The 15,948-nt window shown below is 38.7% G+C and overlaps 1 protein-coding gene across 7 annotated transcripts in view; it reads right to left on the bottom strand.

Moving 5' to 3' along the window:
• FANCC (Fanconi anemia complementation group C) overlaps positions 1 to 14,636 on the bottom strand; it is a 78,463-nt gene extending 63,827 nt beyond the window's left edge. For 3 of the 7 annotated variants that reach the window (XM_017740437.1, XM_008638410.2, XM_017740439.1), the window contains exons 1-2: positions 6,781 to 7,035; positions 337 to 510 (exon numbers count right to left, since the gene is read on the bottom strand). In XM_017740437.1, the coding sequence (XP_017595926.1) occupies positions 337 to 501 (165 nt within the window). In that variant the 5' untranslated portion in view covers positions 502 to 510; positions 6,781 to 7,035. Of the gene's footprint in view, positions 1 to 336; positions 511 to 6,780; positions 7,036 to 7,071; positions 7,089 to 14,475 lie in introns of those variants that run through there. The other 4 variants (XM_017740433.1, XM_017740435.1, XM_017740436.1 and 1 more) reach the window with 4 other exon arrangements.
• Positions 14,637 to 15,948: the final 1,312 nt, after the last annotated feature.

Below are 15,948 nucleotides of genomic sequence, written 5' to 3'. Positions count from 1 at the left end.
TCACAACTTTAAGTGGCTTAGAGAATTGTCCATATTCAAACTGGCCAGCTGATAGGTTCTGTCAGGTCCCAGAGGAAACTGTAAGCATCCCTTGGCAAGGACATCCCTTCCGGGACTATGCTTGCTAACCTATGACAATCAGGGAAGCAGGAAGCATTCTCCTGTTTCCATTACCTGTGACTGTTTCCCCAATTTGCCCCTCTGATCCAGCAATACATTAGGTGAACAAGACAAACCTCTTTGCTACTTTTAGCTTCTGGTTTTGCCAAAACATGGTGCAGATTGTTTCAGAGGACCTCTTCAAAATAGGTCACTCTTCCCTCTAAAGTCACTTACCGAATGTTTTATTGTTTCATAAAGCTGATGTAGAAATTCCTGGAGCTGAGGCAAGTGAAGGCACACATCTTTCTGGGATTCCAACGTAGTGGCTTGACCCCATTCAATAGCTTTATCCAACCAATACCCAAAGTTCAGTTTGGGCACTGTAGTGTCCTGATCCATTCCACAATCCTGAAAAAAATATTTTTAGTCCACATCAGGCACCACTAAGCACAGGCTTCAAACCAAGAATGAATATACAAAGAGGGACTTCTGCTACCTTTTTCGTGTACACACAAGAAAGAAAGTGTAGGGAGTGTCTGTGTTTACATCTCATAAGGCTGGCAATTTTATGTGTGATATTAAGAGGGTAAACTAATAACTCCATTATGACAAAGTAGCAAAGGGGGCACAGTAATCAGTAAATTATCTTAGAATGAATGTAACACCCAGATGTGTTTCAGGCTCTTGTTATCTAAATTTGTCATCACCAATATTTCACTCAGAATTTTAGAATAATTTGAGCGCGCATTTGTTTCGAATGCTATGTATGAAGAAAAACTAAAAATGTTTGTTCCAAGATAAATGAAAATCAGGCTCAATCAAAACAAAAGGCACTAGGAGGCCTTTGCTCATTGTAATTTCTGTATTTGTAATTGATCATTAGCTTTAAGTGCAAAAACAGTATTCTCCGAATAGAAACTAATAAATTTAATATCTCAGTTCTGTTTCTCTTTGTATACCATACAAATAAGAGGGAAATAATATAACCATGTGTAGCTTTACATAAAACTCAGTTCTGAATGAAAGCTGTACCATAAATGACCTACACCCTATGGCACACTTCACTCTAAAACCCCGGTCTTCAAGAGAGAAGCACTATCACCAAGCCAGAACATTAAAATCCAACCAAACTGTCCCAGTAAAAGATACTGAAAAACAGCACACATTTTTTTCTGCTTTTCTATTATATTTTTCTTTGACAGAAGGACAGAAAATAGTACAGCAGGCAGTACAACTACCTTTAAATCTCTCTGAAAGAAACACTTCTTAGGCAAAAAAAAGAAAACTTTCTTAGGCCAAATGAGCAAATGAGCTCTTGCAGCCTTTCAATCATTGTTCTTTTTGTCAAAACTGTAAAGACAATGGTCAATTAACAGAATGTGGAGGATGTTTTCAGAAATGAATTGTTGCCCACTTGGAAACAAATTTAGACACTCAGAGATGCCACAGAAATCAGTGAATATGTAACTTTGCAAGCTATAAACCAAAAAAATAAACCAGAACCTCTACAGCTGCCCTGCAAACCAAGCTTGCTTTCTACAGTTAACCCTTACAAACACAGCATTTGTATAGCATGCTAATCTGAGCCAGATAAAAATTTGAAGCTTGTTAATAAGCTTGTTTAATGTCTATGAGAAATAAATAAATAAATAAATAAATAAATAAATAGCCTATAGTGAATCACAACTATTATTTGAGTTTGGATCCTGTCCAGAAAAAAAAAAATTAAAAAACCCCCCTTGAGATTAAGCTACTGGATTCCTAGAGTACAATGTGTATTTGACCCAAACTTGTTCAAAGACAAGTAATCAAAGCCACTGCTCTTGTTCTTTATTATACTCCCATTTCTGTCTGCAACTGCTGCTGCCAACAGAGCTCTTAAGGGATCTGTGCAGTGCCAAGATCTTACTGATCTTCTCTGAGTATCAAAACAGGCTATGAGACACTTCATCACAGTAGCTGGCTGAAGCGACACAGGTCCCAGTGGCAATTAGCCATCAAATACTTCTATCACCACAGGATGAACATATGAAAGACTTTCAGAACAAGTTAAAGCCAGGAAGTGAACTACCACATTTGATTAAATTAATCAGCCTACTTGATGTTCCCAGATAAGATTAAACCTCCCAAATAACTGAAAAATCAGTCCCCTAACAAAATGGCTCCTAAAACTTTTAGGAAATGAGAAGAAAAAGGAAAACCAAAACAATCAAAAAAAGAGGAACCACAAAAACTCCAGCATTTTGGGCCCAGTCATGAGTTTATTAAGCATTAACTGAGGATCCAAGTAAAGCAAATCAAGCAGGCTAATTGAATATACCAAGTACCTGTTTCTACTACTCCCATACGCAGAATGGCACAGCCATCACATATCTTTTTCCAGAAGTCTGAGATCCCAGCTCCCCAGTAAGAAAGGTGTTCTATCTCCCTTCTTTATTACAGCTAAATAAACTGGATTGCTGGTCCAGAGAGACTCCTTGTCAATTCCTTAACTGGTCCAGAGCCACTGCCATATAAACAAAGACTGAGCTGCACATTCTATTTAACTACTACTACTATTAAAAAAAAAAAAAAGGTCAAAAATAAGAACATCAGCACATCTTAGAAGTGCATCTCTTCTCTACGCTGAGAACTGCAAGTGTGCATTTTTTTACTGTTTCTGATAGCTAATTCCTTAAAATATCTGTCCTGAATATCTGCATGAGCAAAGTATTCTCCCATCAACAGACTTGCAATAATCACACAGAAGACAAAGTAGCTCTATGTTCAGCGCTATTCAAAACCCTCACCTTGTTGCATGAAAGCACAAGCAAAGAACCTGGACCGAAAAAAACCCAACTATACATTCTAGAGTTCAGAACCTATCCTCAGAAGGATCAGTCCTGGACTTCATCTTTTCATGTAATTTTCTGATGAAAATGAAACACTGCTCTGTTTCTAAAGCATAGCTACGAAATTTTAGCTGAAGTTTAATGCTCAATTCACAGATACATTTATGGGCAAAAAATAGAGGAGTCAATTCTATGTCCATTTCCAAAGTGGATTAAACAACAAATATATGTGTTTTTCTGTGCAGTTAATTTTCTGAAACTGCTTAAAATCCTAATAGATCAACAATAAGGAACAAATGACCCCTGTGATAAAGACAAGAGGTAATCTGCAGTGCATGTTTGGAATAAACCATTTAGAGAGACATGTAAAGATCTTTGCACTTTTTTGGTGGGGGGAGGCGGGGGAAGGAGGAAGGGTTGTACGCTTCTGTAAAGCTTTGGGTAAAAACTACTCTCATCGTTTCAATGGTAGCAGAATCCCTTACAGCAACTATCACATGATCACAGAATCCTCTGAGTTGGAAGGGACCCATAAGAATCATCGAGTCCAACTTTTAAGGGAGTGGTCCCTGTGGGAATGGAACCCGTGACCTCGGCGTTATTAGCACCATGCTCCAACTCACTCAACTCAGCTCAGAGCTGAATGTAGGTTTTCAAGAATTATAATCACAAAAATTATAAAGGCATTGCTGCTTTCTGCTTTGGAATACCATCAATTCACACTTTTTATAAAATTGTCCTGAGATCAACAGAAGAATACAACGAAGTGGCATTTCTAGGAATTCCTGCACTATTCATATAGGCCACTGGCCCTTGTTTAGCATTTACTACGTGCTTCAAACCATCCTTGATCAAGAATGTGATTAATTTAATACACATTAGGGTTTTCTGCATCACAGCGCTACTTATTCCACACTATTTCCAAGAGCACCCTATTTCCAATAGCATGATTTTTAAGCTGTATGTGTTTGTTTTCATTGGAAGTTTCCTACGAAATAGTTATTTTATTGATTGTTTACTTTAACTATAGCATCTAGTCCTGAAAAGAGCAATTAGTTTAATATAGCTTACTCCTGTCTTCATCTCAACATTACTGGAAAACACACAGCGAAGTTACCAAATGTATAAATAACCTGATTAAAAAGAAAATATACCAGACACACAGATCAGTCACTAACTCTTGAGGCAAAGTCCCCAAATCTGACTTTAGTAGGTTGACAAAAATTACTATTGAACTTATATGACTTAATTTTTCTTTAATCTTGTAAATGCAGCTGCTAAATTAAAATAAAGCTTTTCAAGTAGAAGGATCTTTGAGATACCATTAAGGTACAATATTGCCTTATGTCACAGCATTCCAAATAAATATGACTAAAACTTGCATTCAAGGTATGGAGCTCTCACTTTTCCTTTAATCAGTGACAAGTAGCTCCACGCTCCTAACAAACATTTTACTTGCCACTCCTCCTCCTCTACCTCCTCCTCTCTTAAATCCTACCCACCAGCAACCTTAGCTTATGAGGAAAAACACAAAATACGGAAACAGGTAAAAACACTCTTAGTGACATCAGGGTCCAAAAGCCAAAAGCAGAACAGGTCACCATTAAGCTAACAAAACACATAAATATATGTTCCAAATTCCAGACTATTTTTAAGGGGTTTTAATACTTACAAAAACAGTAGAACAGTCCTTTTGTGCATATTTAGATATTAGGAGACTAATACTAGCAATTAGGAGACCAGATATTAGGTAAGCACTTCAGTATATTATATAATCAAAAGATACCATCATTTTGACTCCTTAATCACCCTTAACGCAATGGTGGTACAGCATGGTTGATACCGTAATAGAACAGAAGAGTATTAACTTTTTTGATGTTTCAAAGATTATGATAATCATGTCGCAAATTTACTATCTAATGGATATTCTGAAGGTATGCCAAGAAAAAAAGCAACTATTATCCTGATCATCATTACTGTTTTCTTATTTATTATTTCTCTACATAAAGTATCTATTAGGTTCTTTCACCTTGTTCTCAAGTATATTTTTCATCTTCACCTTGACAAGTCTCCTTTTGCTTACCAAGAAAATTTAACATTTAACACAGACAGTAAGAGCAAACATAATTTGTTTCCTACTTTAAAGAAAATCTGTTACCAGCCCCCCAAAAATAAATTTTAAAAATAGTTTATTAGGAAAAAAGCAATTTTTTTTTTAAGAAACTTCAGAAAGGCCCAAGAGTATGTGAAAATTAAAAACATACATTATTTATTCCTGTCATCTTATTTTTCACATTATCCCTTGTTGAGAAATTAGCTGGTTTATAGGTTGGTATTAAGTCTAATCTACACACACTAGCAGTCCAGCAGTCAGGAATAATCAAGAGAATACCTTCCATCTTCATTTCAGACTGGTATGCTTACAACCAGTGTTGATTAATGTTCATTTTTTATTTAGTAGCTTCTCAGATAAAAACAAGTTTGCCTATTTCTCTTTGTGCCTACATCTACAGATATCTGACAGCAAGAAAATACAACTATTATAGAAAACTGCCTGTCTATATGCACTTTCCAAATTAAAACAAACTGCATGCCACTGTATCTTCCCCTGGAAAATAAATCAAAGGACACAGTTTTGCCAAAGGAAAGGAATCAATATTGGCTAAGCAACCTGTAAAATCTGGCAAACTAAATAGATGTCAACCAGATGGCTGACATTATCATTCAACGTTTAGACTAAAAATTCTGGAGAAAGTAACTAACTCTTCTATCTTGCTGCTCTATATTTGTTTCCTGTATTTACTCTGATAATGGGCAATTTAACAGAGTTGCCTTCTGAATTACTTTATCAGGTCTCACTGGAAAAAGAGCACAGTTTTCATCTTTAAGCGACTGTGGCCCCTAGCAGGACTACTTTTGTGGGCAGCATATATATTAAACCTCTTGCACAGGTTTTATCTGAGCATCACTGCAAACTGCAAAATGATGTTTCCAGTTGCATTCTGTTGCTCTGCAGGTCTAGAGAAGACTTGATGCCCTGAGGAAGCAAGCTTTGCTGGGATTCATACCAGATCTTTCTTGGGTACTCTGAAACATTACATCTCCCTCTCCCCACAAAAGGACTGTATGATCATGATAAAGCTTTCTTCTTCCAGAGGGTGGCCAGGCACTGGAACAGGGCAGTGGTCACAGCACCAGTCTGAGAAGAGTTCAAAAAGTGTTTGGACAATGCTCACAGGCACATGGTGTGACTCTTAGGGTGTCCTGTGCAGGACCAGGAGCTGGACTTGCTGATCCTTGTGGGTCCTTTCCAACTCAGCTTACTGTGTGATTTCCATTTATTAGGCTTCATGACCCCAAAAATATTATTTATTTGCCTCACACAAAAATTAATTTTAAAACTTTCTGGTTCCAATAGTTTATCTTGCAGCAGCAGATCTTCCCTCTGACTTACCCCATTTCAAGAGGTTTAAGAATTAAGAATAAAACCTTCTTTAATGGGAAAAGCAGAAATAATATCTCAGTACATCCATCTAACTCTTATCTTCTATCCATAGGAACAGTGAAAGCAGGAGTGATATCACTGAATTTAACAGATGTTATCTGTTACCTTTCCATAATGAATCTTAACAGGGCAAGAAGGTTATCAACTGTACTTTCAAATACAAAATACGTAAGTACCATCCCACTTAATGGATTTTTAGGAACAAATTGAGTAAAAAAGTCTGATCACTAGCCACTGGAAGCCACTCCTGCAAGGAACACAACAAAGTTACTAACACGCCAACACCACTAGTACTTTTAAAGTTAAATTTAAGAGGCAAAAAGAGGCAATAAAGTAAAGTACCTTTACATCTCTGGCAGAAGACACTACGCAATTCGGCAAAGTACCAAAACATACAACAGCCTAGTTTAAAAGAATTTCAATGTCAGCAGTAGCCAGAACACAATCCAGCAAGACCCACATAAAGCTGTCCATACCAGTACAGGGAATCAGATGGATGCGCAAAATGGAAATTTGTTTCAAGGCAATAAAGCAAATCCCAGATTTGACCACTGCACACTGATGTTAAGCAGATCAACACGACCTTCCAAAACAAAAGCCAGACTTGAAAAAAACAGAGGGCTGCTAGCTCACCCTTTAACTCCCTGCTCAAACAAGTACCCACCTTCATAATCTTCTATGTAGGGGGGAGAAAGGGGGTGAAGTACATCTCCTTTCAATATATTTCCTCAGTAAGGATTATGTATTTTTTCTTGCAATCCAAATAGCAAGCCTTACAAAACTATTTGGTAACACTCAGGTCACTATAACATAGAAATCTCTCCTAGCGCTTGAGGAATAAAGTTTTGGGGGGGATAGCTCTAATGAAAATTAATGTTCAAATATCCCTGGATTTAGTTTGCTGGACAGAGCCTTTTCCTGCAGCCCAGCTCATTTTCAGCAGACTTCTGTGACAACAACAGAAATAAAGATGACACAAGGGACACTGCAGCTAAAACAATTATGCAAACAAAGGCAACTCTGGATGAACTGTACAGAACTGTCTCTGGTACCTGGCAACATAAAAATAAAAGTAAAATATTTTTACACCACTTTGCAAAAAGTCCAGTCATTGCCAACACCACTTTACCTTCACTAACAGTTACAGTAACATCACACATCAATTGTGCATTGGTCTCTGATAACAGTAGTCTAAACATGACAAAAATTAGATCTTATTTCGCAGGTTACAGGGAAAGGAATTAAGTGCTGGTTCTGTTTACATCAATGGCAAAATTTTTGCTAGTCTCAATGAAACCCAAACTTCACATTAAGTTTTCATGACAGTGAGAAGCTCATCCACATAAGAGCTTACCAAGTAACCACATTAGAAAAATTAGACTTTTTAGCAATAATGGTAAATTCTTGTTCGATTAAATCTATTTGTCTTGGGGTGATTTTGTGATAATAATGTATTTCCCTATAATCTGCTTATTGCTCAGAAATGGGTCCTGTAGCTTTAAGCTGGGTCCAGGAGAGGAGGGAGAGAAGCTGAGCGAATTCTTCAGCGTGGTTTGTGTTCAAGGACTCACACACTCCCCCGCGTTCTCACCGCTGCAGAGCCGAGGGAGCACCTCCCTGCTTTTAGCCAGCCTGTTAGCTGAGGCAAGGAATATTCCCCTACTGGCATACCAAAATCCTCTGGAACTTCTTCTTGTGGAACTGTTCAGCTGAGCTGTGATCCGAGAACCAGACCATCGGACCCCAAGGACTGGCAGGGAGGCCCTGGGGATGCTGCATCCTGGCCTTGGGCTGCAGGAGGGGCTGAGCCAGCTACAAAGGGAACTTTAAACACACGGGCTTTCTCCACATCGAGGAGGTTTATTATCTGACATTACTCATTTGTTTCCTGTGCCTTGCCAGCACTCTGCTTGTTAAATAAATAATTTTTTCACTTTCATCCAAGAAATTCCTTTCGTATTGGTGGGGGAGGGAGTGCTAAAACCTGTCTTGTGGGGAGGAGACGTTCCTTCCAAAGCATTTTCCCCTAAACTTGTCTCAAACCGAGACACTATTGTTTGTACCCATTCTCCTATATCAAATCTGCCAGCTAATGCATCACTCCCTATCTTGTCAGTTGCTTGACACATAACAGTTATCTGGGTTATCTGACTATACTGTTTTCAGTACCCAATTCTAGCAAATATGCTCTCACGAAGCTTCATGTAAGCCAAAGTGAAATGAATGAATTATAGTTATCTAGACAATGAGCAATTTTTGTACCAAATATCAATTCTACTTTTTCAGTTAAACTTTTACATGTGGTTACCACTGTCTCCCATAGCTTAAAACCAGTATTAGAGATTTTATACTGTCATTTCAGATGTCTAAAAGGCTTTCTTCAACCTCTTCTCTACAGAACAACACTTCAGAAAAAAAATGATCTGGGGGTGCTGGTGGGCAGCAGCTCAGTGTGAGTCAGCAGTGTGTGCCCGGGCAGCCAGGAGGGCAAACCCCATCCCGCCTGCATCAGACACGGCAGCACCAGCTGGGATCGGGATCATCCTGCTGGATGCAGCCGTGGTGCGGCCTCACCCTGAGTCCTGTGTGCTGTGCAGGGCCCCAGAGTTTGAGAAGGATGGGAAGGTCCTTGAATGGTCCAGAGAAGGACGGCAGAGCTGGTGGAAGGGCTGGAAGGCACATCCCGTGAGGAGCAGCTGAGGGTTCTGGGTTTGTCTAGTTTGGAGAGAAGGAGGCTGAGCTGAAATGGTGACCTCATTGCTCTCTACAGCTTCCTGAGGAGGGGACATGCAGAGGGAAGTGCTGATCTCTTCCCAGAATTTCCTGGAAGCCAGTAACAGGATATGTGTGAATGGTTCAAAGCTTCATCAGGTGAGGTTCAGACTGGACACTGGGAAACCTTTCTTTACCAGGAGAGTGGTCAAACACTGGAACAGGCTTCCTACAGATGTGGATTTTGCTCCATGCTTGTCAAGCAGCTTAAGAAGAGGCCTCTGGACAATGCACTTAACCAAAGTTAACATTTGTTCAGCTGTGAATTAGTCAAGCAGTTGGACTAGATGATTTTTGTCCCAACAAAACAGTCTATTCTGTTCCATTCTGATCTGAACATAAACCAAACCAACCACCCAAGTTTCCCTCAACACAGATGCCTCCTCTTCTATCAACTTGTATGTTACTTGAGTAGAATACAGAGAAATTTATTTCCTTAAAATTCAAATCCTCTGGGAAAAAAAACCCGCTTAGGTAGAGATTAATTCAAAGTTTCACCATAGAATAAACAGCATTTCTTTTGTGTCAGTTGCATACTTTGAGCTATCAGTGAAGGGATGTTGCATATACACCAATCCTTGGCACTTTCTTTTTTAGAAATTTCATTTTAAGTTCTGCAATTAACAAATATACTATACAGTAATTCCCTCATGTCCAAGCAGAAGCACATACATTAAACGCAACAGCAAGTTAGAACATTAATCCTCTTGTCAGAGGAGTCACATATGACCTGTAAAATAGTAGAAAATGTGTATTCCTTTGTATTAGAGTATCAAGGAATAGCACTCACTTTTGTACATACTAAAATTACAAGGAGGCAGTGGGAAAGCCTAAAAAAGTTCCTGCCAGAACATAATCTTCCTCCAGCTAAGAAGATGTGGGGGTCAAGAGGGAAAGCAACAGGGACACAACCTATTTAGATGTAGAGAAGAATGACTACTAGCCTTTCTTTCTTCAATTAAACTACGAATGAACACTAAGAGGCTTCATATTTCCAACAATGCTTCTTTAATAGCCATGCAACTGCTAAATTAAGCTTCACCCCTGGCTTACCCAGGAACAGGAAAAGAAGACATATGTTCCAAACTCTTTATACCGAGTGTTTGAACATAAGGTAAAATACTGACTATGGTACTGATATCCAGAGCTACTCACACAGTCCAGTTGTAACTCTTATACTAAGTAAATTCTTTCTCCCCATTTTCATAAGAACCTCTAATATTTATTTAGTAATGAATCACATACCTTTCACTGAAATCCCTCAGTTCTACAGAGTTAAAGCATTTCTGCTTAAGCATAAAGAAAGAGAGGCACAAACAGAAAACAATTAGTTCAAAGTCACTGAGAAAACAAATGACAAAAAGAGATAAAACACACAAATCTCCTAAGTTCTAGCCTATTAGGAAACACTGTTTTTCAAGGATTTTCTCAAAGATAATCTATAATTCAACTTAAGCTCCTCAAGCATGACATGACAATTTTTACAATGACAGTTAATATTCCACCAAAAAGAAAATGACCACACAACAACAGAAAAGTATTTTCTTTCCAGTTTACATTACACATACTTACCTTTATATGAACAGTGACAGCTTAGTAAACGTAAGTAAAAATCTGTGAAAAGTATTCAGAGTCCACAGTGAAAGCAAGCTCGCAAATGAAAGAATGCATTTCTCTGGCATAAAAGAAAAGAGTCTCACACTTTTCCCTCCTCTCTCTCTAAATACTCACACTCAGAAATAGCCACAGAATAAAATCAATAGAATAAAGATGTATTTATGGTACTAAGTACACCTGACAGAAAAAGCAAAATGTATTTTTCAGAAGAATAAAAATGACTTCATGACACTCACATCAACATTTACACCTTTTTGTTGTACATTATCTTAACACACTCCCACAGATACTTGTCCCTGGAGCCCATTGACAAGGTTTCATGCTATTCACAGGCATTAAATCAGGCTATTCATTCTTCACAAACAAGAAGAGATAAGTTTCCTCAGAAACATCTAGAGCAAAGACTTTCAGTGATTCACTCAGTCAAACTCATACTGCAGAAACAATTAGCTATGTGGGCATTTAGACTCAAGACAGGGAACTGACATTCAAATCAATGAGACAATGATTTGTGGAATTTTCAGTCAATTATTCCTGCATGTTTTATGAGCCTTTACTTTTTAATCTGTTAACAGTGGATCCTCTGACTTGCCAATAGAGCCTCTATCATATCTGTGCATGCAAACCTCACAGTTTTGCCCTTGGCATGAAATTAAAGCTGTGTTTTTCTCTTATGGGAAGGAAGCTCCTTATGAATGTGGTCAGTTGATGATAGATGAGAACTTCTGATGTACAGCAAAGAAAAAGAAATACTAGCTAGTGGTATGTCTCTTGGCCTTTTCTCCTTGGACACTCACATATGTCAATTTAGTTGTGCACTGTGATACCTTATTACAGTCCTGTTTGGAATACTTCAATACTGACACATAGTTAATCAAGATTTATAATAAAAACATATCCAATGAATCTACTAATAGGGAAGAAGGACAGCACTGAAATTTGGCTTCAGGAGTCAGAACCCTGTAAGTCCAATTCTCACATACGACACATCTCACACATGACACTAGAGAAATCATTAAAGTTAGTTAAATGAGGGTCTTGCTACTTCACCTCCATGGAAGTCTGATTAGTTCTGCTCTGATTTTAAAGAATAGTACATTTTTATATACTCATTTACTTCAAAAACAAACTAAAACCAAATATCTGGTAACATCAGATTTACGCCACTTAAATTTTTTTTTATTATTCTTCTCAAATATTTACAAAGTTCCTTGTGCTGCAGTAGCCTGGGGGGCTTTATTTTTCAGGATTACCATAAATTATTCTGTGCAGGTTACACTTGAGCAAGTCATCTGTCTTTAGACTGTGTCCAGTAATACCTGTACATCTCATCACTAGTAAAATTATGAAACTATAGCTCACAGCATTGCTTAGAAATAAAATTTTTATTGGAAGTTAAAAATGAATGGAGAAGTACTATGTCACAACCCTGCAACCACATGCAGACAGTTAAAAAAAGAATTCTCTCATGAACAGCATCTGACAGGAGTCTGCCCTTTACCATTACACAGAGTAAAAGCATTCTTGACCAAATTTTAAAGAAACTGTAACCAAAACTTCCCAAATTCAGAAGAGTAGATTATAATTGTTAATATAAATAATCTAGATTTCTCTTTATTAGTTTATTATTTATGTTTAATGAGTTTATGATTAATATAATACTAATAAAGAGTATTTTGCAACTCAGAATCATCAGATGCCATTTGTCTTAGCCATCTAAAATCAGTATTATTTCTATAGTAAAACACATAAGTAAGTCTTACTAATTTTTAAATACTTTTGTAGGACTTGCAAAGTTATTGTCCCTCACCAAGGACAGAATATTTAACATATTGTACATTCTTTTAACTTAGAAAGCAGACTAACTGCAATGGCCCTAAAGTGTTCTTGGGAGCTGGTGGTATGTACCACCAAGTCTCAAGCACAAAGAATTTTCTAATTCCAAAGCTTCATGAAAGGAATGACAGATTTTTAGTGTGTATTACCACTGTCTTCATTTTAATAACATTAACAATGACAGCAATTTATTATAGCATTAACTGAAAAATATAGTCTGGGAATACCCTTCTTGGTGAAAGCTGAATTGTTTAATTTAAGAATTGATTTTTGAAAGCTGTTCTACCATTTATACATGTAGTAAGACATATGTTGTACTCATTAAAAATAATTTTTAAAAAATCATCTGATAAATCAAAGATTGAAGATTTTTATTTGGGAACAATCTCATGCAATATATAAATCTTCCTGTAAATGTCAAAAATTATTCCATGTATATCGAAGGATTCTAACACTTCCTGCATTCTTCTTTCAGGAAAAACTTGTTTCACCTATCTCCATCACCCTTCACAAGATCCTCCGCCCAGATGTCTTTTAGAAGACATCTTTGCCAAAAGCAGCACCTTCACAATTGCAGGGCAGTATACTGAAACATATGTCTCAGGGAAGAAGAAAAGAAATTATAATTTAAAAGCACACTGAGCGCCCAAGGCTGCTCCACTGATAGAACTGTGTCGACTGCCTTCAAAGGCGACTGCCTTTGTTGCTTTAACTCCTCATAATATCACCCCAATTCCCACCATTATGACACTTTCACCCATGGTATCCTGTGGTTAATTTCATGTGCACACCACCCAGCTGGTCCCTATGCATATGCTGACCAGATGGAATCACAGAACCACAGAATGTTAATGAGCTGGAAGGGACCTTACAGATCATCTAGCCCCAACCTTCCCTGCCGTGGGCAGGTACATTGCCCTCTAGACCAGGTTGCTCAAGGACTTATGCAACCTGACCTTGAACACTTCCAGGGATGGGGCATCCAAAATGTCCCAGGCTAGCTTGTTCCAGTGTCTCACCACCCTCACAGGAAAGAACTTCTTCCTAATACAAAACCCAAAGCTCCCCTCTGTCAGTTTGAACCCATTCCCCCTTGTCTTAGCACTGCAGTTCCTGATGAAGAGTCTGTCTTCAGCTTCCCTGTAAGCCCCCTCCAGATACTGGAAGGTTGCTATGAGTTCTCCACACAATTTCCTCTTCTTTAACCTGAACAGTCCCAACTTTCTCAGCCTGTGTTTGTAAGGGAGGTGGTCCAGTCCTGGAGGACTGCTGCCCAACATGGTGAATAACAGTCTTTCTCTTTGGCCCCACCTTCAAATTTTAGACTATAAATAGGAATAGAATTGCCACTGAGGAAGGGGTATCAATAGTTAACTCATGTAAGCACAGTTAACTATTAAGAGACAGGAAATGTTAATCACAAAACCTAAGAAGCAGGATTTGCCTTAATCTTGTCAAGATAAGAACAAGAATTTGTTTTAAACCAGCACAAAAGCTGCCAAATCATTCCACAAAGGACTGCGCATGCTCCAGAAAGAAAGGTGAAGAGTGCACTGTGATGAAGGCTACTAGCCTTCACTTAGGAGGAGGAGGACCCTTCCTCAACGCAACCACCAGGGTACACAGCACGTGCACGGCACGTATGCTAATGATATTAATGACTTCCAAAAGTAATTTGTATGACCACTCCTCCCCAAGGAATGTGATGAATATTCATGAATTTTAGCCATAATACTGGACTGTATGGAGTGCTCTGTGTGTGTGTTAGGAGGAATGATCCCCCACACACCTGGTGCCGAATAAAGCAAATACCTGCTTCTCTGTCTCTGAAGTGTCTCTTGGCCCGGTTTGGAGCAATTCATCATAAAACCTTTATCCTGCTTTCAAACTTCGTTAAAATTATCAGGTTCAATTCTTAGTAGCTAAAGTTATGGAGAGGCAGAATCACACAGATCTCACTTCCTGAGGAAACTACGATAAAAAGCACAGAAGTTATTATCAAAACCTGATCCATGCTTGTAAGTGAGAAGATAACCTTCGGGATCTGTTCCCGGCTCACGTTTTCCCAGTGCCACGATCTCTGGAGCCAAGCCTCTGCTGAGGGGACCAGCCCCGCAGAGCCGCAGCTGCACAGCCGGCCGTGAGCACCCGACCCGCCGCGCCAAACGCGCCCCAGGCATTCCCAGGAACCGCAAACTCCAACGTGTTTCCATGGCCTTGGCAGCGCCTCACACGGTACCTTCCGCAATGGCTCCATTTCTGCTTCCAATACCGTTTGGTGATGAATTCTTATGACACAACTTTTCAATCTTGAGCAAAGAAGGGGAGAACACAGACCCAAATAATGGAGCAAGTAATCCATGTAACTCAGAACATAAACTGAATTAATTTAATGGGCGCAGACAAGAAACCTTTCCTTTCACATAACAGATTCAGAGTTTGCACTGGGAGTGATATGGGGGCAGCTTCAGATCCTTTAATTACATATCAGAAAAAATTCCCAGAATCTGAAGATTCTCCTAGTTTTCAAAAGCCCATCACTAGATTGTTGTATCACAGTAATTTTACCTAAAGGATTCTTCACTCTGATAGAGAGGATTATCCCAGTTTAGTTATTTTAGTTATTCTCCCACATGAAAAATGGCCATTCGGAAAATTTTTGAGAGGAGTGGAAGTTTAATGACCTACATTTGTGAACCAAAACCCAAAACTTAAAACGTCAAATTCTCCCAGCACTTACGGGACATCTGTCTTCCCTAATCTTTCGTTTAAGTAAAAGGCCAGCTACATTTTCTGACAGTATTCTTTAAAAGCCTACTCTACTGGAGTTCCTCCACCACAGCAGATGTCTGCAAGTGTCAGACTGCACAGTACAAAAGCTGGCAAAGTCTGCTGAATCAGAAACAAAGCTGTTAACTCTTTACTCCCCCTCCCTCTATCAACCATTTAGTAAGGTACCCATGCATTATTGTTGCACCCATCTTGCACATATATCACCAAATGACCTTTTATCACTGTTTCCTCCCTAGAAAGAGGGGAAATAGCAAGACACAGACAGCACAGATGTTGATGTCTCTCTTTGCAGATGTTTTTAGTACCAGATAGTACCTATACGGGGAATACAAGAAGGCTGGACACGGACTTTTTACGGGGAAATGTAGTGACAGGACAAGGGGGAATGGCCTTAGACAGATTAAGTTTAGATTGTTAGATAGAAACTTTTCACCCTCAGAGCGGTGAGGCACTAGCACAGGCTGCCCGGAGAAACTGTGGATGCCTGATCCC

Source organism: Corvus brachyrhynchos, unplaced genomic scaffold (assembly GCF_000691975.1).
Source record: "Corvus brachyrhynchos isolate BGI_N302 unplaced genomic scaffold, ASM69197v1 scaffold37, whole genome shotgun sequence".
NCBI classification, from domain to species: domain Eukaryota; kingdom Metazoa; phylum Chordata; class Aves; order Passeriformes; family Corvidae; genus Corvus; species Corvus brachyrhynchos.
Note: the sequence above shows the minus strand (reverse complement) of the source record. Positions and strands in the feature narration are given on the sequence as shown.